Source organism: Meleagris gallopavo, chromosome 26, assembly GCF_905368555.1.
Source record: "Meleagris gallopavo chromosome 26, MGAL_WU_HG_1.1, whole genome shotgun sequence".
NCBI lineage: Eukaryota > Metazoa > Chordata > Aves > Galliformes > Phasianidae > Meleagris > Meleagris gallopavo.
Window position 1 is genome coordinate 3,919,575 of NC_139429.1, and position 24,782 is coordinate 3,944,356.

The following is a 24,782-nucleotide window of genomic DNA, read 5'->3' on the forward strand; positions in this document are numbered from 1 at the left end:
TTTTTAAAACTCTTCTGCAGTTCTTTCTTCTTGCAAGAAGCATTTTGGCCAGCTATCTGCAAAATACTTAATCTTCCAGATCTGTCTCTCAGTTCAGTGCATGTTTATGGGAGGAACTGCAGAAGGAACACTTGAACCTGTGTTTCACTGAGAACATGCAATGAAATGGGTGGTGGGAGCTCTTCCATTAGTCATGTAAGTAGGGTTCACACGGCCTGCAGGAAAACACAACTCTGGCTGATTTTTATTTTGGGTCAGCTGTGTTCTTCTAATGTGTGCACTGCTTATTTCCAGTTGTAGATAGATGGATCTCACACAAACCCAACATCAGCATCAAAATAAAGATAATAGGGGTCTTTTAAACCCGGTATTATCCCCATGTTTCCCCTCCCTGTTCTACTGAATACAGCAAGCCCTCGGGGGAACCCAGTTTAAGAATGCTTTATTCTAGGCGTTCATTTTAATGACAACCATAATTATTTCTGTGCATGTGTATGACCCAGTTAACAAACCCATCCTCAGCATCCCATGGTCTCTCTGACCCTGCCCGTCTCAGCAAGGAGGTAACCTCAGCTCCTGGCAACAACGAGCAAAATTATTTTTGAAACAAGCGGTCGAACTGGTTACTGCATCTTAATGAAAATGATTTTTTTTTTTTTTTGCCGAGCATTTCTATGTATATAAACAGCCCTTCCTCCCAAACCTGGTTAGACAAGAATGTTCCTGGGTGTGGACTGCCTTGTATAATTAACTGCACAGCTGTGGCTTCTGATCCCTGGTAACGTCTGTTCCTTTCTTTCCTTCTTTCCCCCTGCCTCTACCTAGCATTATCCAGAGCTCATCTCCTCCTCCTTGCAAGAGCTCCAGGTGCGTCACTTAGGCAGCAGCTGCCCCACATTCCCCCGTCATTCCTCACTGGGACGGCCAGCAGGCAGGCACACGGCCACAGCTGCTTCCAGGGGTCGGGGGACAGCACGGGGGGACAGGACAGAGCAGAGGAGCCAAGAAACCAACCCGCCCCGGTTAGACAATGGAAACAGGGAGCGCAGCAAGGACAAATGGCACTGCTGGGAAGCCAGAGGATGTGAAGAGTCCATCCGCCCCCAAAAAGGATGAAGAAGTGAAGAAGACGACGAATCCTGGCGGAGGCGAGAAAGAGCCAATAAAGGGCACTGGCGGTACCTCCCTGGAGACCGGACAAATCAAGAGCTCCCTCTTCTCTGGGAGTGACTGGAAGAGGCCCATCATTCAGTTTGTGGAGTCGTCCGATGAGAAGAGATCGACCTACTTCAGCATGGACTCAGCAGACTCCAAGAAGATGCCGTTTGCCAGCGGACAGATAGGAGACATGAGGAGAACTCCACTCTCCTTTGCAGACAAGGGCGACCTCAGGAAGTCCCTCTTCTCCTTGGATTCCAAAAAGAGCTTCTTGCCTAACGAAGGGGAAGGGAGGAAGCCCTTGTTCTCCAGCGGGCAGATAGGGGACATGAAGAAACCATCCCTGCCTCTGGTGGAGACGGGAGACCTGAGAAGACCCACCTTCAACAAAGTGCCTGACAGAGCAGCTGGCTCCCGGCCCAGGGTGAAGCTGGAGGATGTGCTGTGCGATTCCTGCATTGATAACAAGCAAAAGGCCGTCAAGTCGTGTTTGGTGTGCCAGGCTTCCTTCTGCGAGCTGCACCTCAAACCCCACCTGGAGGGAGCAGCTTTCCGGGACCATCAGCTCCTCGACCCCATCAGGGACTTCGAAGCAAGAAAATGCCCTGTGCATGGGAAGACCATGGAGCTGTTCTGTCAGACAGACCAGATGTGCATCTGCTACCTCTGCATGTTCCAGGAGCACAAGAACCACAGCACGGTGACGGTGGAGATCGAGAAAGCAGGAAAAGAGGTAATATAACACTTCTCTAATTGCTCTTTTTCTCAGTAGTCTTTCCGTGGAACTCAATGTCACTCCAGGGCTTTTCCTTCTATCCTATGGTCTCTCCTAAAATCATGGCTGCAATATAATCCTGGGATGCAAGGGAAGTGGTTGGGAAGGGTTTAGTGGAGGACTGATGTTGCCAAGTGTTGAGACTGTCTACAGACAGCTTCTTATAGAAGCACATCCGTGGTGTGGTGCAGCAGACTGTGTTTGGTTGGGCAAAACTACCCAACAGAACCCAACCTGATCACAGCAGGAGCTGAACTAAAGCCCCATATCCTCAGTTTTCAAGTTGTGACTGACTTTGTACAATGCTGCAAAGTGGGGCCGTGCCTGAGTTCAGGACCTCCTGAACATGGGCACACAGATCAGTGCTGCTCAAGGTTGTGGTTACAACAGACAGTTGTGATCTCAGCTCCCTGGTGTGAGCTTCTGCCTTCTTGTTTGTCTTTTCTGTTATGGAGATAATGATGTTGAGCCCCACCTGTGGGAAAAGTCTTTTGAAGCTTAGATGAAGAAAAAAAAGCTTAGTGCAAGCACAGAACTTTTAATTTTTCCCTGAAGTGGTGCTACAGTAGTCTCAGAAGATGGACATCTAAAGAGATGGGACTGGCATGTGAACCTCTAATGAAAGTCTTCTGCCTTTGTTTGCCTGAATTCTCATTCTGTTTGCTTTCTGGGTGGATGCACAATTATCCCACTTGCTCCAGTGAATGTCAGGGTCCCACCACATTCAGTTCTGTAAAAACATACCTCAGGCTGGAGACCTTCTGGTCTATCCAGACAAGGCAGGAGAGATGACAGAAAGGAGACCCATAAAGCGGTCACATAAAACCATTTGCCTAGAATTACAGCCAGCCCACGGCAGGAGCTGGAAGGGCACCCAGACCTGCTGGATCCCAGCCTTAATCACAGCCCAAGAGCTCTGATGTGGTGAACAGGCACGTACAAGTACCCGCTGTTGGAAATTCTTGAGTTACACGTAATCTAGAAGAATTTACAGTGCTAAGAAGGTTTAACTCATAATGCTGGAGGAACATCTTTTTTAGAGCTTTTCTGTCTTTCCTTGCACAGTTTTTGGTATTCTCTTGCAATGCCATCTTCACCTTGCAGCCTGACTGGAACCAGACAAAGCTTCTCCCATGCCTCAGACGGTCTCTCAAAGAAATTCCTGCAGGGATTGCTATCTGCTGTTTGTTTCGTGATTGCTTGGTCTTGTGTTTTGATGTTGGCTCTGAAAGATTACACAGTATATGCCTAACCTTCATAAAGCTGTGTCAGGTTGTCCAATTCCTCTCAGCCATTTCCATTGAGAAAGCTCCCTTGAAGAACCAGAGCTGGCCAAAGCTTCTCCCTATATTTGGATGAATCTACAACACCTTGCCTGTACATAGGCAAGCAGATTTGGGTGGAGGAACCTTCACCTAGGATTTAAACGGTGTTTGATTTCTCTCCCAGAGTGTTCGTGCTGTTCTGGTAAGGTCTGTGCTTGCCCTGTGCTGATTCTGCTGCTGCTAAGCCCAGAGGATTTAGGGCTTTATCAATGAATCACACACATGTGCAAGTTTCTCCTGACAAGGAGTCTTGATCGTGTTGTAACTTGAGGGAGTATTCACTCAGACAAAAACAATTAACAGGATAGGTGTTGCTTATAAATGTTTATTCCTAGCCCTGATCTATTCTCCATTGGTGGAACCTTAGCAAGAACCACAGGGAGGGACGAGCGCTGCCAGGTCCCTCGTGTGCATCACCTCTTCTTTTCAAGTCTTGCAAATCAACTGAGCTGGAACACGACCACAAATTGGTGGAGTAGCAAAGTGTGCTTGGTGCTGCTGGCCTTTGTGGAAAGTGTGAGCAAAAACCCCACACTGAGGCAACCCCATCCACACCAGGTCAACCCCAACCCCATCCGTGCTGCCATGGCATCACTTGGCGCTCAGCAGCCGCAGGGTAGCTGTCATGCAGTAAGGTGTATTATGCTCCTGTTCCTTCCATACTGCAGAATGAATGCAGTTTACAGCCCCTTCCATGAGTTTCTCCCCACGATAGGCCTGGAGGTGGGAAAGCTGCTGTAATGTGCTGGTGGGAAACGGAGGGACAGCTGAAGAGCCTTCCATGGAATGAGGTAACTGCTGCACCTTGCAGACAGAGAGAGTGCAGCTTAAGAGAAGAGGAATGCAAGCAAGGCAGTAAGCAGACACCTATTGGTTAGGGCATTTAGGGAAGCAGTGGGAAGCTTGGGATTTCTGCAAGGCAAAGGGAGAGCACAGCAGCATCTGCCATGTCACAGAGCCAGGCTGGGAGCCCCTCATCCCCCTCCTGCTATGTTGCACAGGAGGTCAGACAGAGACAACTTGCAATAGAAGATGGAGATATTTTTTCTAAGTTTCCACCCATTAGTATTTGCCTATTGTACCCCAGCTCCACTTTGCATGAATTTCCTGCTACAGATTTAAAGCAAAAGTAACACCTCCACCAGAACCAGCACAAGAAATAGCCAATAGAAAAGTGTGTAATAACCACACCACTGAAAAGAGAGAGCTGTCAATTGCAGTCTGGACACTCACATAAACCTCTCTGGTCAGCTTGATTCATCAGCAGCACCAGACCCCCCCTCTTTCAGACAGTCCTTCATTTTGAAAGGGGATCCTTCATCCCAAACCTGTTTTACAGGCCCATTCTCAGAATGAGACGACTTCACAGATGCCTGCCAGCCACCGAGCTGCAAATAACTCAGCATTAAGATCCATCACAGCCTCAGCGCTCGGCACGTCGGGTCAGATCTAGCAAAAAACGCTTTGGGTGTTTTTTTTTTTTTTCCTTTTCATTCTTTAGCTTTAGAGAAAAGTTCCCACTGCACAGCAGGTTTAAAGGGTCGGCAGAGAAAAGCTGTGCAGGAACAGGAGCTGGGTGTTCTGCTTGCTTCTAAAAGCGGAGCTTTCACAGAGGATGGAGAGGCTTTGAAGTCAGCCATCCTCAGAGAGGATCCAGAGGGGCTTCCATCTGGGCCCCTCTGTATTGTTCTGGTTGAATACACAGCAAAAAAAGAGCATATTGATGTGCCAGAGGAGAGTTTTTGGCTTTTCCCACTGAAGTGAGGCATGGTGGAGCCTGGGGCCTTATCTACACTCCTTGTGGCCATTTTGCAGGCACATGGATGCTCCTTCCACAGGAACATCACAGCTACCCATACACCATTCTTTCTGGCCGGAAGGCAGACAAGCAAACCTGCTGAAAGCTGTGATTTAGAGCAGCTTTGCTCATTTGTCTGCATTTTGCACTGCTGCCTCTACAGTGGGGGCAGAACCTGGGTAGTATGCACCAGCTCATGGGTGAGAAACCCTCTGTCTCTTTCAAGCAGAGCCTTTAATGGCCTCCGCTATGGCACTGACCAGTGACATTAGCTGCAGGATGTTGGCAGTCTGCAGAAACTGCAGCCCATTGCCACCTGCTTCTGCTTAACAAAAGCTTAGATTGAAAAACCTAATGGCAAAACCAGTAGAAATCATCACCAGTGTGCTGATATCTCAGCTGTGCCTATAAGCCCTATGCTGGGATAGCTCGTTTCAACTCTTCTTCTCCCACTTCATTATTGCATTTGGTTGTTGCTGACGGATAATTACCATAGCTCTCCCAGGCTGGTGACACAGGGGTGTTTCCTGATTCAGGGACTGGGTTCCCAGAGCATTAAGACATGACGATGCTTGTATTGCTGCCTTGCAAAAATGAGTTGCGTCATGGTGCAAGAGTCATAATCTCACATCTCCAGGTCCTTTAGCACAAGGGCTGGGTTCACTTGTGGATGTTTAGATGTACACTCTGAACTTTCACTTAGGCCTCTTGACTGTCCTAATTAATTTAGGTGGTAATAGGGGATCTTCTGTCCGCTCAGACTCTCGGTGCCAGCATTTCTCATAGTCAAACTTAATGCTCTAAACAAGTGCGTCCCACATTTTTCACCACTGTCATCATTTCTGCAGAGTAGGGACCCCTCCAACGATGGGTACAGCCCCTATGTAATTAATCTCTTTTTAATGTCATTTTTTTGGTACAAACAGCTCTAGTGGTTGTGCTGCCATGCAACGAAGACACTCCCTTTGCTGCTATCCATACCAGTGTTTCCTTTGCCCTCATTAGGGGAGTTTTAACCCAAGCTTTTAACCCTGGATGACTGTGATATTTGCATTCCAGCTATTGGAATGATCTCTGTAATTTCCATTTGCAAATTGTAATTCTTACTCTAAATTGTAGTGTGGGGTTGCTCTTAAACAGTTGTTACTTCCATCCCAGCGGCATCCAAACTACCTTTCTGCATGAAGGGATCTTTCAGCTCCAACAAGCTGCTAAGAGCTAGCTACCACTTCTGAGGCAGTAATAGTTTTCTAAGTTCCTTTGAGACCCATCTTAATTAAAAAGCACCACATAAGTATCATATTGTTATCACCACCTTCCAGCCAGCATCTGGAAAATTCTCCTGTAACCTTTCCTTTCAGATTTGTTGTGATTACAAAGCCTCTGTGGCTGTGAAACATCAGCCCTTCTGAAAAGAAAGCTTCACGTTCTTGTCATGAAAATGTCCTGATACTTAGGGGTGAAGAGGGGCACATTACTCCCCACTGCTCAGGAGGTCTTCTTTTGCAAAAAATCAATGTCATTTGGATGTAGCTTATGGCTCAAGGAAAGACCTGGCATTAGACTGCAATTTTTTTCAGATTGATTACTGGAGTGTGCATAGTAATGAGCAAAAACATGCATTCCTTCAAGCTACTGTCTCAAAAATGTGAAAGGTATAGAACTAAGCTCACACCTTTACTGTCTTGATCAGTAGAAGAGCAAATTGGCTCATCCTGATATACACATCTCTCTTAGGAACCTGTACTGCAAAACCCTTCCATGTCTGCTCTCAGCCCTTGTAGAATGTGAGCTTCAGCTGATGGCTGCTCTCAGCTGGGGCTGCCAGGGTGTGTGGATGCTGTTTAGAGGGGTTCCTAACTCAAGAAGGACAATTACAGTGATGGTATAAAGGATGCTGCTCTTCTGGCCCAGAGATGTCTTTGAGTACATTTGCCTTTTTTGTTTGCCCTTCTTTTTTTTTTTATAAGGCAATAAAACAACAATCAAATTGTTTTCCTTCTATAAATAGAGGTTTTCTAAATTGGAACAGCAAGAGTCAATGGCTCTCAGATGCAGCTGTGCTTGATTCAGGCTCAAGAGGATGTTCAGACACGGCAGCAACTGGCACCAAGACAAGAGCCTCCATGGGCACATTTCCCCGCTCTGAGCTGGCTGACAGTTTGTTGCCTTCTTGCTCTTCATGCTGTGATGCTCTTTTGCTGCTCTTTTCAACTCCCACCCCCAAAGCCAACAATGATCAGGAGAGAAGAGCAGGGTTTGCACGCTAAGTTATGATCCCGGCTTGGTGGCAGCGCAACCTTACTGCCTTAGCTGCTGGGTTCCCCCAGCCCTCACTTCCCCTACAACTTATTGTTGGCCTAAGTATGAGTCCTTTGGGGTGACACACACTCTCTGGAGGGTTCCACACCTACAGTGGGTTTTCAGAGGCAGCGTTGTGCCATAGCACAGCTGAGGAGCACAGGTCATTTCTGCTGACTGTGCCATTCCTCAAGAGCTCTGGGAACGTGTGTGCCACCACCAGATTGCCTGCAGTTATAGCTGCGCTGTGACCAACCTGTGCACACATGAAACACAGAAAGGTCCTGGGACACGTAAACAAAGGCTTTGTCATGATCTGTGGGGCAGGGAGGTGGTGAGCAGCAGGTGAGCTAACGGGGCAGTGCTCAGCAGCCGGTCCAGCATGGCCCAGGGATGTCCCCAGCAGTGCCCAGCCCTCTATGGTCTCCAGCTCTCCAGTCCACCTTGCGTGCAGCTGTCTGCTCTGCACTTTGCTAGGAAGCCAGTGCAAAACAAAATGCAAATGGCTCCCAGGGAAGGTGCTGATCTAAGCCAAACATAGTTGGCTACGCCTCCTCCCCTCTTCCTTTTTTTTTTTTTTTTTTTTTTGTATTTTTTTTTTTTTTCCAAGCATTCCCCAGCTTCATCATAACATGAAAGCTCTCAATTCAGAGCAAATTAATCCACAATCCTGTCTAAACAGAATTCCTGCCGGAGGCACCGTCCTCTTTGTTGCAACACTCGTCAAACGTCATTCCGTAATTACATGAAAACTGTTATTGCTGCAGAGGCACACCCTGGGATGGGCCCCGTGCTGCATACACAGCTGAATTTTGAAACAGACCTCGTCCCCCTCCAGCTAATGACTCTAATGTGATTAAAAGCAGCACCATGACGGTAGCCTGGTAGGTGGGTGCTTCTGCTGCTGTCTTTGCTGAGGAAGCTGAATCTCTTGCCCCAGCCAGCAGCTCTGGCACCTTGTCCCCTGTCAGCACATCGTCTCCATCTCAAGCAGTGCCAGCAGTCTGTAGTGCCTGGCTGTTGCTGCTCAGGAACCAGTGCAGCAGGGGAAGCACAGCGCTCCTCGAGGCACAGCATGCAGCCCTTGCTTATGGGTCTCCCCTCTTCCTGCAGGCTGAACTCTCGCTGCAGAAGGAGCAACTGCAGCTGAAGATCATCGAGGTAGAAGATGAAGTGGATAAGTGGCAGAAGGAGAGGGACCGTATCAAGGTGCGTGGGGGATATTCACTGTTCCGTCTCCCCTATCTTGTCTCTTTCTTTTCCAGTCTCTCACATCACTCTTTCTTCCCTCAATTTTCCTGGCATATCCAGCTCTTACTCACTCCGTTCCTTACCTAGCCTCTACCTCATCACTCTCCAACACTCGTTCACACCACATCTTGGCAACAACAACTCCTACTGAAGTCATTTTGCAACACATCCTGCAGGAGACAAGAGGAGCCTGCACAGCCCTGTTATGAAATGGCTCGGGACACCTACCTGCTTTTGGTTCCTATGGTTCTGCCATCACTAACAGGCAGGCCCATTTGGAAACAAAAGCATTTAGCCTTTCTCCTGCTGGTTCACTTAGAAAATCAACTCCAGAAGTGCTCTGGATTGCCCATCTCCATCCCTGGAGGTGCTTAAGGCCACACTGGATGGGATCCTGGGCAACCTGACCTAGTGGTTGGCAACCTTGTCCACGGCAAGGGGTTGGAACTAGGTGATCTTTGAGGTCCTCCCAGACCAACTGTTCTCTGATTCTAAGGCAACCAGGTGCAGCTGCACAAACGTGTGTCTTGTTTATAATGGAACAGCTCATTTCCATACTGATAGAGGTCTCCTTTATAGTCCTTTCACCACACAAGGGTTAGAATATAGTAATGGTGCTTTTTTTGTTTTAATTTACACCCTAACTGAACAGAGCAGTGAAAACACTATTTGAAGACACCCCAGAGAATTTGCATAATATTAATAAGCAAAGCCATTCTTCTCCCTTTTATGTGGTACACGCACACTGACTTGCCAGTTCTGCTTTTTGTCTCCTCTATTATTATTATTATTACTACTACTATTACTATTATTGGAAATGTGACCTAGAAATTTTAACTCTGACTACAGTTCTATCCACAGTCATTCTGAAGAATATTTCAGAGGGACATAGAGAGGCTGATGGAAAGTGTTTCAGCAGCTTTCATCTGCTGAAATGGAGTGAATTTGGTCCTTAAATTCTGGAGGAGCCAGAGTTATGATTTAGAAAGTTAGACAATGTTTTTAAATATCACTTAGGAGTGCAGCTCACGAATTGAAGAGATACTATTATAATGAGGAAGACAGCGTGCACCATACGTTATCTATATACACACTTACTGCAAGAATTAATATTACTTATCTTAGCATAGCTTTCTGGTGCTAAGGATTGCATACCTAAAGTCTCCATGGTCGTGGTCCCAGTGCTGAGAATCATAGAATCATGAAGGCTGGAAAAAATCTTTAAGATCATCTGTTCAACCATCCACCTACCACTAATATTGCCCACTCAACTGTGTCCTTCATTACTACATCTACCCCTTCCTTGAACACCTCCAGGGCAGTGAACCCACCACCTCCCTGGGCATCCTGTGCCAGTGCCAGACAACTCTTTCTGGCAATAAATTCTTCCTAATATCCAATCTGAACCTTCTCTAGTGCAACTTGAGGCCGTTCCCTCCTGTCCCATCAAGTGCTTGGACACATCCCCACCTACATCCCTTATTAGCAAGTGACTCCACGCGAGAGTTCATCTTTTGTTTCTCACCCTCTCTCGTGTCTTTTCTGCTGTCTCCCTTCTCCTCCCCTTTGCCCCCACAGAACTACACCACCAATGAGAAAGCGACAGTGGACCAGCATTTCAAGGAGCTGATCCGGGACCTGGAGAGGCAGAGGGATGAAGTGAAGGCTGCCCTGGATCAGAGGGAAAAGATTGCCTCGGAGAACGTGAAAGAGATTGTGGACGAGCTGGAAGAGAGGGCAAAGCTGCTGCGGGAGGACAAGGAGAACAGGGAGCAGATCCATCAGATCAGTGACTCCGTGCTCTTCCTCCAGGTCAGAAAGACCTCATTTGCTTTTTCTTTTCTCAGACAGCATAGGAAGCACTAGTCTTTTCCAATTCAATGCACATGTACGTGAGGAACCGGCCCTGGCATTTCAAGCTGTGTCTGCTCCCATGAAGCATGAACTTCAGCATGCCAACGCCTCGTATTTCTTTTCTTTTCCTCCTTTTTTGGTGCCTACAGCTCTCAGCCAAAGCATTTGACTGCCTCCCATCCATCTTCACTACTCTCCCTCCCTCTCTGTCTTATTTGGAGCCTAACGTAGACAGTTTCTCGGGATCTCTCCTTATATTCCTCAATAACCTCCCTCCTCCTCAATTTGGCAGGAGTTTGGGGCTTTGATGCGGAATTATGTCCCCCCTCCCTCCCTCCCGACGTACAGCGTGCTGCTCGAAGGGGAGAGCATGAGCCCCTCCATGGGGCTGCTCCGTGATGACCTCCTCAACGTCTGCATGAGGCACGTGGAGAAAATCTGCAAGGCAGACCTTGGCCGCAACTTCATTGAGAGGAACCACATTGAGAATGGTAAAGTAACCCAGAGCTGCCCCATCCTTGGGCAGAGCCCGGCTCAGGAGCTCACTGGGTGACAGAGGAGGCAGGACTATAAGAAAAATACTGGCAGAAGTAGGAATGTGGCCACCCCAGAATGGCAATTCAGATCTCCTGCCATCAGCCTCATTTGTCCGGCTCGGTTAGTGCGCTAGTGCTGCTGTGACATGCCATTTTACAGCAGCTGCTTTCAGCCTGGAACATGAAATATCCCGAAAGCACCTGTCACTGAAAATCTAATAACAGGTTTTCTGGGTAAAAAAAAAAAGGTCTTTGTTTTGGTGTTTGGGTCAAACTAATCCTTGAAGAGGCATTGCTCCCTGACCCTGCCTCTGCAGGTTCCACCAAGCAGAGCTGTGCTTCCTCAGCTCCCGTCTCAGGGAATGCAGAGCACACGGGTTCCTGCAGTGATTAAGGATGAGCAATCTTTCTTATGTAAAGAGGGAGGGCATGGTCAATACCACAGCAATGCAAGGAATCTTCTAAGGCTTTGAATCCACTTTCTTTCAGTCTCTTCCCATCAGTTCTGCAGAGGACTTGTGTTGCGTAAAGCTCGTTTGTGAGACTGCACACCATAACCATGTTTCACTTCCAAGCTGTCCCACGGACAGCCTTTGTGACCTTGGGCATGGTACTTAATCCCATTAAATGAACTCTTGCACTAAGAATAGTAGGGATGGGAGTAAATCCTTATCATGCCAGGCTGCAAGGAAGGTCTAATTTATGATTGTGGGACCTCAGATAGCGAAGCAATAAAGGTCAAGAAGCTGGATAGGTAATCTGGGGGTAAACTGCAGCCTGCTGTCCAGGAGAGGTGACTCAAAAAGCTGTAGGGATAGACTTCAAGCCCATTTCAAACAACAGAAGATCACTGCAACATGCATCTGCAAGAACACTGCTATTTCATTCAGATTCACAGTACTTATCAGACATTCCTCTCATATTAACACAGCACCTTTTTCTGGACAGCACTCAGGTAAATCTGTCCATCTTCCAGAAAAGACAGATGCATGTTGCGAGATGAGATGATAAAAGAGGAGGGGAGAAAACAACCAAAAAAAAAAAAGAAGCAAATAGAAGCACATAAGTCAGACCAGCATGGGACATGTTACTGGAGAACAAACAGTGTCTCTCAGAGGCTGACGTTTGTGAATCAGCCTAAGATTGCTCATTTAGAGCAGTAAGAATGAAGGGGACACAGGGCCAGAGTAAATTTGGATGTGTAATGAGTATCACTGTGTTCATCAAGTGACAGCATGCTGCCTTCCTTCGTTAGGAAGAGAAAGAGCAAGTCTTAGCCCCAGGGAGCCTGCATGGCAAACAGTTAATTGATATCCATCTAGCACCACCATTCTCCATTGGACATGAATGGGAGGCATGAGATGCTCTGGTTCAGAGCACCAACCTCTCAGAAAAGTTAGGAACCATGTTCAAAGTGCTGAGGATGGAGCTAGATTTTATTTAAGCTCCCCCATACCTTCAAGCAGGATTAGAAACTGAATATTACTTATCTTCTAATATTTGCCACTGAATCATAGAATCACTGAAGTTGGAAAAGAACACTAAGACCATATAGTCCAACCATCAACCCATCACTGCAGCATCTCCTGTGCTAAGGTCTGCTGGGAAATTTGGCTGCAATGCAAGTCAGGTAGATGGAAGACAGCTCAGATTCAAAAATCATTTTTGTACACTTTTGTTCACCTGGACTTCTGTCGGATTTCCAAACCATGGACGGCACAGAGCCAAAGGGGCTCTGGCTGCCAGCTGCTCACAGCACTGTGAAGGTTAGATGAGTAGCGCAACAGTAGGTTACAATTAAGGAAGTAACCTCCAGAGTTACAATAACCATCAGGAGTTTCTTTTGCCAATTCTGAAGCCGATGCATTTTGCTTGGCCATTTGCACAACCCAACAGCATGCACACGTTCCCTTACAGCAGCTCCAGATAAAGGCTGACTTCCTCCTGATCAGCTGATCACTTTCAATTAGGTTCCCCTCATATACTGATGTCAGGTACTCGAAATCCATGGGATTCGAGTGCCAAAGTATTTCTGAGCAGGGCAATACTCCACCACTGCCAGAAATCTGGGCACTTTTGGGAACTGTACAGGGATGTAATGGACACAGATTGCAGCCTGCCTAATGAGGAGAGCGGTGGCATCCACTCAGTTGGGAAATGTTATTTAAGGTGAATCTGAGAAACTTCAGAGCTCACCATTTCTCAAACTGCAGTTACACTTGAAAGAGGACAGCACTCTGCATCGAGTGACTGCAAGGAAATAACTCCACAATTACTTAATGGATTTAATTAACTCACACTCCCCCTGAGTCACTGCAACAAATTCATTTGCAACCAGCTTGATCTTCCAGCGTAAGAAACTTCCCATGAAGAAATATTATATTAATGGAATGAAGTCTGCTTAATAGCAGACTCCAAAGGGAATCCACTTTCTTTTAGTTGTCATAACAGGTACCTACTTAGTAGTGTGGCAAGGAGGAAAACAATCAGAGAGTGCCCAGGGATTCTGAATAACACAAAAATAAATCAGAGAAATAGCACAAAAGTTTGCTCAGTAACTTAAGAATCAAACAGTGGAACTATCACAATATGGTTACCAAACTTTCATCCTTCCAGAGAACCGCAGATTTAGAGAAGAATTAAGGCCTTTATATATATATGTGTATATATATATATATATATATAGTTTTCGGAGCGGATAGGACACCATTTTCCATGGATCATTTCCTGAGAACAGAACCAGGCTGTGCCAAAGAGAAGGGCTCTCCCACTTTGAATGAAGCTTGAGCCAGAAGCCAGGGAAGCTAGAGCTCTTTGTAACTCAGGTTTAGCACCTCAAAAATGGCAGAAACCAACCCATGGAGCCTTCCCAACCCTCACATTTCTTTGAGCTTTGCAATAGCTGCAGGTCCAGAGCCTCTGGTCGTGCGCCAGCTCTGTGTGCAGGTTAACCCAAACCATTGCTTTTGAAGTGGGATCCATTTTTAGCCACACAGCAGCAATTCAGCAAGAAAATTCCTCAATCCCAAAGTCTCCCTTCGGATGCTCAGGAGAAAGCCCAGCTCTGCTGGGCAGCTGTTCCTCACCTATTTGTGTTTCAGCTGTGCTAAACCTCTGCTATCTCAGGCTGAACCTCAGCACTGCTTGGACCCAAAAGTCCCACGGAAGAATTAGAAAAATAGAACAACTTGCTTTCAGTGGGCACAACCACCTCCCTCCCCATGCTCAAGGCAGCAGTTCCAACCTGCTGCCCCTTCCCTTTGTCCCTGGCCAGGTTGGATGAGGCCCTGGGCAGCCTGATCTGGTGGGTGGCAACTTGCCCGTGGCATGGAGGTTGGAGCTCGATGGTCTTCAAGGTCCCTTCCAACCCAACCATTCTATGACTATGTGACTCTGTTCCTTGTGTGGGACCCCACTGATGCCTGCTCTGCTCCTCCAGGTGACCACCGGTACATGATGAACAACTATGAGTGGAACCAGCCCGACAACTTGAAGAGATTTTCCATGTTCCTGTCTCCCAAAGGTAAGGCAGCCCAACACCTTTCTTCCAAACACAGCACAGAAAAGGAACTTCATTCATGATTTGTCTTCAGATCTGCTTTCCCACACGTACTTCAATGTTATCCAAGGTCCTTTCCCCTGCATTTGTTTACGTTGGGTCTTCTCTCCATCCTACAAAGATTGGAGAAGTTTTTTCCTTTCCATCCCAAACAAAGCAACAAAAGCTCTTGGCTACATGGAGGAGAACTGGAGCAACTGAGCTCTTTCAAGAGGGGTGTTTGTGACACAAGGGGAGTTTTATCAGGTTGAAGCAAGCGTTATCCTCCACCAGAAGCTTACCCCTCTGTGCTATCAAATGTGAAAGCTTCACCAGGCTTCATTTGCATTAAGATTTTACTTTCACCAGAAAACATGTTTTTTCCCTGCAGGGAAAGGATGCAAGAAGTGAGGAATGTGTCCTAAAAAAGCAGATTGGGGTTCTTTTCTGAGCTCTTACTCTGACAACAAGAGCCCTGCTGATCTGCCTATGTCCCCATTGCTACACGAACACTATGGGATGAGTGAATGACTGTTTTCAACGCATTCAGTTGTAAAATGGCAGCTGCCTATTTCTAAATCAGGACCACCAGAGTGAGAAGCTCAGAGCGACAGAGCCCTGGGCAGAGCAGTGCCTGTAGAGACAGCAACACAGAAAGAACAGGGCTGAATAACTAACCAAATTCCCTCTGTTCCTTAGGGAGCAGATCCCTGGCTGGCTTTGCCAGCTGTTTGCAGCTGCTGCTCTGCCAAGGCAGATGGTGGTGGGGCACAGGGCCATGCCTGCAATTAGCCACGGTGCTGCCCTGAAGGCACATGTGTGCCATCTTGCTGCTCTGTAGGGCTGCGTGGGGACAGCCCAGCTCCCAACAAACACTGAGCCCTTTGTCTCAATGTCCCCTTTGCTTTTTTCCTCTGTTACCAACCCACATGGGCAACGGGATGCTGCTGGGTGCAGATCCCACTCAGGCATCAGCCTTTAGCAGGACTGCACCCTGCTGGCCCTCTGAGTTTGGGGACAGCCAAGTTTGAGGGCATTTTACAAGCAGAGGGTTCAATTCACAAAGGAGGCTGTCTGCAAAAACTGCCTACAGGGCTGCAAAACTGCTGTTCTGCAACAGTTCTGCTGGTGCTAGGGAGAGACCAGTCTGAGACCTGCATCCTGCACCACCACCACTTGCAACCTTAAGGGATGGCTGAAAATGAGTTCTCCATTATTCAGGCTGAGGCCACCAAAATGCAGGGCTTTCAGTTCAGGTGAAAACGGCCCAAAATGAATTTGAAGTGGAGTGGAGGGTGAGAGGATGCTGTTCTGCATCCTGACCTCCTGAAGAACCCACCACGACAAAGGAGAAATCAGCTGCTGGATTTAGAGGTCACGATTTAGTGCTGTTTACTGGAGCCAGAGAGGATGCTTGCTGGATGCAGTCAGCTTTCTGCAATGGGCTTTTGAATACACAAACACTGTGGGATCATTTGTTTCACCTGCACACCTCCACTGTCCTGAGAGCCCACGCGTGTCGCTTCCCAAAGCTGCTTGTTCTGTGTTAGCTTCCAATCTGGTTACTTCAACCAAAGAACTAAACACGTGGCAGCATAAAGTCCTTGCTGAAACAGGGACTGAGCAGCACTGCATTCTCCACCAGAGAGAGGGCAAAAGATCCCTTATGGGAACAGTGATAGAAGGGAACCAGCTGCTGCAACCACACCGATGGGGACTTTGGGAACAGAATGAGTCAGTAGGCAAAACAGGAGACATGACCCACTTAAGCTTGCATGCTGGCTAGCAAAGGATTATCTGATGAATAATGCACCATAGCCATAATCATTTAGCTCTCCAGAGCTTTCTGTGCTCTTGCAGTGTGTCATGTGGAAGTCCAGCACTGCTTCCGATTGCATCTTTTCTAAGGAATTCCATAAAATGGAAGAAAAATCAAATAAAAGAGGACGCCCTCCACCCTTTGTGTTGCATAACATGCAGAGAACCCTTAAATTTCTCTTGACAGTTTTGCAGCACACCCTATTTCTTGCTAGGTTGGGTCACTGCAAATTCTGCCTTAGGTCACAGCAGCAAGTCTGTTTGTTGCAGTGAGGAATGTTACCCATGTGGTGCTCTGTGCTAGTACTAAAAAACTGCTTGGACTTGATCTGACCCCTGTTTTTAAGCCCTGCTTGCACTGAAGGAGCCTTCCAGTGCTCTTTTCCCTTAAAGACAGTATCGCAGAGCATCCATCTGCAGGGGTGACATAATGAGGCAGAGGGGAGACATAAAAAGCTTCAAATGCTGCCTAAAAGATGGGGGAACAAAGTGTTCTGCTGCTCAGCGCTCCTTTCTGTCCTCTTCCACCGGGCTTTTTTTTTACTCCTGACATTGCAAAGAGTTTGACCAAAGCCAGAAGAAAGTTGGAAAGATCACCTTGTGCCTTTGCTGGTCTTTGAATCAGAGGAAGGGAGAGGCAACTGCTGCAATAGAAGCAGTGCTGAAATAGAAAAGCAGACCACAGGATGGCAGCAAAACAGCTCAAAGCATTCGTCGCTTTGTGTTCTTCGGGGAGATCCACGGCTCACAAAGGGGTACAACAGCACAAGGCTGCATCCCAGCGTGAAGTCCTAGCAGAACCCTGTCCAGGTGGCAGAGCAAGAGACGCTCCTCTGCTCGTGTCTCTTGTGCCCTAAATGCAAGCCTCAGCCTGCAGGTCTCTTTGCAAAACAGCCACGTTGAGCAGGCAAACTGCAGCTGGCAACTGAACGCAGCTGAAGACAGCTGTGCAGCAGTGAGAGAGTTTTGCTCGCTAAGTGATGTCCCACCAACCCCCCTGGGACACAGAGCAAAGAGATCAGACTTCCCTCTCCGCACCACATTTATGGTCTGGGGTTGCCTCCAGAATGGTGGGGACTGTTTCATAGAGCAGTGCCACGCTCAGCCCTTAGAGCCAGCTCACCAGGAGCCGATTGCTGAACTGGATGCTCTTGTTTTACAGCCAGTTTCAACCCACGGTCATGGGAATTTTCCTCCTTCCAAGCGACTGAGGAAACACTTGGTACGGGTAAATCTGCCTTCAGTTTGAAAGGATCTAACACCCGTGCCACAGCTTTCCAGCTGTCTAACTGACCTGTCCTGCTTCCCCTCTCGGCTGTTCTGTCCCTGTCTCACAGAACCAGCTCTTATCTGGGTTATCAGCACTGGCTGCATACACCCAAACGTGAGCTGGCGCTGCTCTAGGGCTGTGTGTATAGGAGGGAAGGGCACCCCTGGTCCTCACTGCTCAGACAGTGAGAAGAAGATGGAAAACAGACAGGTGCCAGTTTGTAAAGACCCTGAGATACCCAACCAACTGCCAAAGACCCTGAGACATTCAACCAACTGCCAAAGACCCTGAAATACTCAACCACCTTCCAAAGACCCTGAGATAACAAACAAACTGCCTCCACCACCTTGTCCAAGGCGAGCTGCAGGGGCTGGGGCAGGGCCAGGACCTGGCTCAGTTCCCCCCAACCCTGACACAGGAGCATGAAGCTGCTCTCCTCCCTCTCCTATACACCTTTTCCTTACCACTTCAGTTCTCAGCATCGTGGCCTGCCCAGTGTTCACTGCCTGTACAGCACCCAGCGTGATGGGGAGGGGACTCTGTGGTGGCATGGGGAGAACCAGCAGCAACAAAGCCTTCCTTTCTCCCACCTATCCCTGCTCCCTCTGCCTGTTCCTGCTCAGAGGGCCTTCCCTTTGCCCAAGCACTGCAGCCTCCTGCCCAGGGAGCCCTGGGCACCTACACCCACCACCTGTGCTGCAGGCAAGGCTGGCTCCATCTCACCGCTCCTCTCTCACAATCACTTTGGCAGCCAGGAGGGGAAGCCTTGCTTTAATTTCACTGGGCTTTGAGTAAGGCTTCAACAGCTCTGAGGCAAAGGAGCTTTGGTTGCCGTGTCGTTTTGCCATGTTATCCCAGTGTCTGGAGATACCATTTACCTGCAAGGATGCTGCTCTTCAGTCACACCTTTCTGGGTCTTACCAGAAAGTTTTTTCCCTCACTGGGACCTCCACACTCACACACTGTGCACCGGGACCCCACCACTGGTCCCACGGTCCCTAAGCCATTTGGAGGCAGTTTCACAGGGTTTGTGTTGAAATGCTTAGGTTCGCCCCTTGCCGCACGCAGCCCCCCGGAGTAACTCAACCTCTTCTATCTTCCAGTAGGCAATGGCACTAAGATGCCTTTTCAGTTCTCCTCGGTGGGACAGAATCCGCCCGGTGACTTCAGCAAACAGTCTGATGGGAGCCTCTTCACTAAGACCGGTACTGGGCACTTAGGTGTTGCCCTCCTCCCTCCCTTCTGCCCCTTTTTTTAGGCAATAAGATATTTCATCCTGTTCTTGCTCCCGCCAGGAGGCCTGGAACAGCCCCACACCCGAAGATGAGAATTTGAGATGCTTTTAGGTGCTCGGAGACCGCAGGAGACGACATTCCCTTTACCCTTCTAGCTTTATCACTATTTCAAAACAGCTATTATCCTAAAAGAGTAATAGCCACCGAGCACAACCTTTAATAAAGCGATGCACTTAGCTGCCAGGTCTCTTTTATCTGAACCGGCATTCCCCACTCGCTGCCTCGTCATCCTCTTTTCACCACCAACCAGTTCAAGGGCACCCAAGGTTGAACCCAAGGGCACCAGCACCTGCCGAGCGCAGTCAGGTTGGATTAATTTGCAAGTGGGAGATGGTGGGGAAAGCCCATTGCCTGGCAGCTCTGAAACTGGTGGTGATTCAGCAGGGCTGCTATTATTTCTGAAGCAGAACTGAGCTGGTGCAGTAAAAGGAGGTTAGGGCTTATCGCATTGCCAGGGGTGCTGTCATTAATTTCTGACATGAAACCCAGGCCTCGGCTCTTTGTGCTAATTAAATAGCCTACAGTGTTCTTTGCAAGAGTCAGAATGCTTAGTTCAGGCCTTGGCCTAAATTTAATTGGACCGATCGCATTCTGCCTCCTTGCATTCCCCAGACATTTTAATTAGACAGACCTCCTGCACTCCCTTCTCCTAACCAACAGGGTGGTGGGATAGGTGTCCGTCCGATGGCTGCTGTGTCCCACCCCCAGAAGTGGCTGCATTTCAGTGCAATACTAATTACGTGGCACTTCCAGTCCTGCTGCTCATCCCGATGCTTGCAGGGAGAGATGGGGATGGTGCCAGGGGCTGACCTGTAACAGGCTCTTTTATGTTGTCACAGCTTATCCCTCAATAGTGAGACATCAGTCTGCAAAAGTGACGCCACAGACATGGAAATCCTCCAAGCAATCTGTATTGGTAAGAAACAAACCCTGGGGGTGAAAGCTTCAGCAAAGGAAATATCTATTCTTGGGGGACCCGAGACTCCAGAGAATAGGGCTTTGGTCCTTTGGAAATAGGCAAGTGAAAGGTTCAGGTCAGCAGCTTCTATTGTTTTTTTCTGTGGTTAGTTGCATCCAGAGAAGGATGCAGATTGACCCCCCTGACACCACAGTGCTGGGATGTAGGAATAATCAATATTTCAAAGTGACATTTTGAAAGGATTTTGCCCTGGTCTAGAATTTGATCCAGGCTTCTAAAAGCTATACAAACATTGCAGAAGACACGCTGGAATCTGTAGAACGTTTTCTTCCTGCATGGATATCATACACTCTTAATAGACTTTGACAACAAGAAAACACAGATTGTGTAAATAACTCCAACAGAGAACCATATACAAGTATTATACTAATTACATCCTACAGTGAGCAGGCGCAATATCAAAGACGAGGGGTCAGACAATGATGATAAATCACTGCAACAGCTGTAAATGGCTCAGTTAGCACTACTGCCACAAGACAGGCAACAGCACACGACGAGGGCCAGAGGATGGTAGTGCTGTAGTTCTCATGTGCAAGGTTAACAAAGAGTTAACCACAGAAACACTGCGTTTATCCACTTTGTCTTAGCATCCCTCCGCACCACGATGCATTGAGATCTTGCACAAGCTGAGTTAAGAACATCAGGTTTTTGCCCTCGTCTCTGCAGGCGAAACCCATTTTTGAATTCTCATTGTGCATTGGTGAGACGTTATTTAGCACTCCCTGGAAATAATACTTGTAAGGAGGAGGAGGCCAAGAGTCAAGAGCATTCCCAGACTGGAGGATGCAAATAGAAGGAATACACAGCAGTGAGAAAGGAGCTGCCCAAGGACTGCAGCTCTATGTCTGCTCCATTCTAAAGGCCCCTCCAGGAGATGAACAGCAGTGCAAGGGACATCCCATCATAGGCTGTAGCACCTTCAGAAAATCCAGCCTTGAGTATTTGAACCTGCTACAGCAAAAACACATCTAGGGAGCAGCAGTGAGATGCAATGTCTTCTCTGTCTTCTGTTTGGTCGCGGCCTTTCTAAAAGATCCCCAACTTCATCATGCATGTGTCCACATGGACACTCCAGCCAATGGTTTTTAATACCGACCCAACACCCACTTCCCTTCTTCCCTGCTGAGAAGGCCTGATGACTTCTCCCACCCAAAGCCACCGCTCTTTTTGTCTCCTTCATGCATATGCTGCTGCTGGCTATTCTGTTTTTATAGCCTATATTCACCAGATATCCCTGAACCTAACAATTGAGTTGATAAATATAAGCATTAAGAAGTCCCAAAATAGAAACACTCCGGGCTGCAGTAGCTCTGCGTGAGCTTTTACGGTCTATTGGCCCAATAATCTAGCTTTTAAAGTAGTCTTAAATATGTATTTAAGTAATACACACCCTAAAAGGTCTGTAAATACAAATGTTCACAAGGAACTCCGCTGTTTAAGGAGGAATGTCTTTTCAACCCAGAGGGACTTCTTTAAAATGAAGGACCCCTCTTCCATCTCCGTATTATTTTGGAATTGGAAGAAGCCGTAGAGTGAAAAGAATCTCAACAAGACACAGCATTGAGCAGGAGGCTCCGGGAGCTGGCACTGAGCAGCAAGATGGGTTGACTTGCTCTCCCAATGTTCCCAACCTCAACCAATGCTCCTGGGAGGTCTCTCCCACCTTCTGCAAGCGAGATCTGTGCAGCGGATCAAACCTAAGACAGATCAGATGTTGCAAAACAATGCTGGCCCTGATCGCCTTGTCAACCACTTCCCTGATGCAAGCATGTTCTCATGTCACCTTGGTGCTCCTCAATGGCAGCAGCCAAGCCACCATATATAGGAGTTGTTTGTAAGAGGAGCAATAGGGGTTAACCCTCAAGTTTAAAGCACTGCAGTGCAGGGGGCAACAGAGGTGAGGAAGAACTGATTGATTGCCTCAGTATTGCTGGATGCATGCTAAGGATTTCATCTTTCAGTCAGTCACTAAATGGACTTTTGTGTTCTGCCATCACCCCCAGCCAACACTAGGCTGCACAATGAGCCTTTGCCACGTGTTGTTTGTTTGTAAATGTGTAGATGAGCATGAAATTGCTAGGGTGGGTCATGATGAGAAAAGGCACAAGTGGAGACTGTGGTAATAGGGCTGGAGACAGAGGAACGTAGCAGCTCCCTGAGGCTCTGCCCTTGCATCTCTTCTACTTATGCTCCTGCTCACCCAGACTTTTACATGGGGCCCTGCAACACGTGGAGGTGCAAATAAACAATACTCCATTGTGGGAGAATTTCCACGCACGAGAATTTTGGTTCTCCAACCAGAGAGCACAAATAAGCACCGTGCAGCAGAGCCCATCGCTCACATAACTGTGCGTGGCTTTAAGTGTGAAAGCTCCCATGAGTTCTCAGGTTAGCGAGCAATTAAAAGACACTGACAGAAGCATAAAAATAGAGGTGACATTCCTCTTCTCCCAGAAACCTCTCATCAAGCCATGAGTCACAGTCTGAGAGTTTATATCATGCACAGACTCATTTGGCTTAGGCATGATGTCCATGCAAAGCATGAGCGCAAATCAAACAGCATCACCATTTGCATTTGATGACTCCGGCTGAGAAACGAGGTGGTGCTGCTCTGCAGGACTGAAGGTGTTAAGATAGGAGTGTGTTAAATTACAAATGGTTGGGCTGCCAAGGAGGGTGAAGTATAGGTGGCCAGAAAAAGACAGAAGGTCAAACTTAATGCCCCAAATTCTCCATTGCAGTCACATTACCGCCCCTTTTACGTCAACAAAGGCAATGGAGCCACTTCCAACGAGGCACCTTGATTCCTGAAGATGTAGGGAAGAGCTGGCAGCACTTGGAGTGAAGACTCAGCTGCGGATTTTCATGGATGTACCTGCTACTATATTAACCTTGCTGCTCTAATCTCTGCCAGGGAGAGGGAAGGTGCAGAAGGGAATCGCCTTTTCTAGAGGAAACACGGATTTCTTCCAAGTCCACTTGAAAGCTCTGCAGGCCTTAACAACATAACTCCATCCTCTGCTGTCACCTCCTTACTCCCCCTCTGCCATCACCCTTCCTTTTGCTCTGCAGAGCTGCTGCTCTGCTTCTCCAGGAAGCATGCATGCTTGGCTAGCACTCACCCTTCCCTTGCTCTGCTGCTCTGGTTACCCTGCTCTCCAAGTGACCATAGCTAAATCCTGCAGGAAAATCCCAAGCAGGCGGGCTCTCCTCCTTGAGACCCTTCCTCAGCTCAGCTCTGCTCCCACTGGGCAGCAAAAGCCAGCAATGGGATCTATGGAGCAGACCTACTGCAGCCCGAGGCCACTGCTGGCAGAGGGCAGAGAGGTTCTGTATGGCATTAAAGAACCCTTCCAGCCACCTTTTCAAATTAAAAAATAGATAGAAAATCCATCCTGCTAATGGAAGATTGATTAGGTGCCACAGGTATTGCGTGTTTCGTGTTTTTTTCCTTTCTATTGTAAATTCCCCTAAAACAAAATTGGTTTATATGTTGTGGTTCGGGCATTTTTCCAGCAATAGTGCCATCGTTGTTTGCTCAGGGCAGTGCTTTTAATTTGTCCCTGGGATAGATGAATCATATCAGCACCCAGCCAGTGCTCGCTAGCCTTGCTGTGATCTCCCTGAGATTATTTCCCTTCCCCTTGGATGAAGCAGAGGGGTCAGGTCCTCGCCAGCCCATCCATTGGTGGCCCATTGCAGGGCCAGGGCCCTTCAGCTGCAGAACAGAGAAACAAGAGCTGACAGCTGCTTTGCACGGTCTGCTCTGTCCAAATGTCTCTGGAACAGCTTCTCCCTGCCTTTCCTACCCCAAAAGCTTGCAGCACCTGGATGAGACAGCTCTCACCCATCTCTCCCTGAAAACTACTGATTTGCTAATCCCTGTGCAATGATGCTCGCTGCTTCTTAATCCCATCCCTCAGATGAAATGGAGGCTGAAAGCTGGTTGCTCCAGAATACTTGAATGGCACCTATGTTACACTTACACTGTTTCTTTCTGATTTTTTTTGTTTTTACTTTTTTTTTTTTTTTTTTTTTTTTTTTTTTTAATGACCAGAGGGAAAGGAGGTAGCGTGGTGAGGAAGGACAGGAGGAAGGAGAAACTGGGATAGAAGGTAGAGTTGCTAGGAAATACACTGTGGGACTTAAGTATGTGCAAGAGAAAGGATAACAGAAGCCTCCAACTCCCCCCCCCAAAAAAAAAAAAACCTCACTGAACTTTTTCTCCCTGAGCAGGCACCTGGTTATCACTTTGGGTCACTCCCATTCCATTGGAAGCTTCCACCTCCTCCTTTCTATTTTCCAAAACAAGGGGATGATTCCACCCCTCCTCTCAGCCCCCCCACTCCAAATCTTGGATATTAAAGCACCCTCCCTTCTTGCTTGCCCTAAAAAAGCTCTGCTGTGGCAACAGCTCAGATGCCAAGCGCCCATGGGTCCCTAAGGTCCTGAGACCATGGCAGGTTGGGGGAGCTGAGCATCCCCTCCCTCCGCTGCCCCCGCTCCAATCCCAGCCCCAACCCTTTTCTCCCCTTTCCCTCCTCACTTCCAGGGCCTCATTCAGATCTCACACACACGATAAAATCCATCAACACAAACAAAGCTGCCCCTCACCCCCTCCAGCTGGGTCCCCCCCCATCCTCGCTTCCCCCCAGCCCTGCTTGCAGGGATGCAGGGGAGGGGGCACAGCTCCCGCCCCCTGCTGGACCTCCCTGCTGAGGTGTGTTCTGCATGAACTGTTTTTATCGTGTTTGTCTTGATCAGCAAAGCAAGAGGAATTCCATCTCCTCAAACAGGACAAGACTACGCTGATGTAAACCGGGCCCTTCACGTGTGCAACACATACTGCAGAAATAAAGGAGAAAGCTCCATGTCTGACAAAAA

The 24,782-nt window shown here is 48.0% G+C and overlaps 1 protein-coding gene across 8 annotated transcripts; it reads left to right on the top strand.

The window, feature by feature from the left end:
* Positions 1 to 690: 690 nt before the first annotated feature.
* Positions 691 to 24,782, top strand: TRIM29 (tripartite motif containing 29). Of its 8 annotated transcripts, none has more exons than XM_010723665.3 (9): positions 691 to 1,891; positions 8,471 to 8,566; positions 10,187 to 10,420; positions 10,755 to 10,953; positions 14,438 to 14,521; positions 17,517 to 17,576; positions 18,728 to 18,829; positions 19,759 to 19,835; positions 22,640 to 24,782. In XM_010723665.3, exons 1-9 carry the CDS (start codon positions 1,031 to 1,033, stop codon positions 22,700 to 22,702), a joined length of 1,776 nt encoding a protein of 591 aa, XP_010721967.1. In that variant the 5' UTR covers positions 691 to 1,030; the 3' UTR covers positions 22,703 to 24,782. The 8 variants fall into 8 exon arrangements, with proteins under 8 accessions (XP_010721967.1, XP_010721968.1, XP_010721972.1 ...); XM_010723666.3 differs by having other exon boundaries at positions 18,731 to 18,829; XM_010723670.3 differs by lacking the exon at positions 18,728 to 18,829.

Bases quoted from the DNA above. Each gene is read 5' to 3' on its own strand.
- TRIM29 (XM_010723665.3), top strand. From the start codon at position 1,031: ATGGAAACAGGGAGCGCAGCAAGGACAAATGGCACTGCTGGGAAGCCA. The intron at 14,522-17,516 runs GTAAGGCAGCCC...CTTGTTTTACAG, and splicing joins CATGTTCCTGTCTCCCAAAG to CCAGTTTCAACCCACGGTCA. The intron at 18,830-19,758 runs GTACTGGGCACT...ATGTTGTCACAG, and splicing joins GAGCCTCTTCACTAAGACCG to CTTATCCCTCAATAGTGAGA.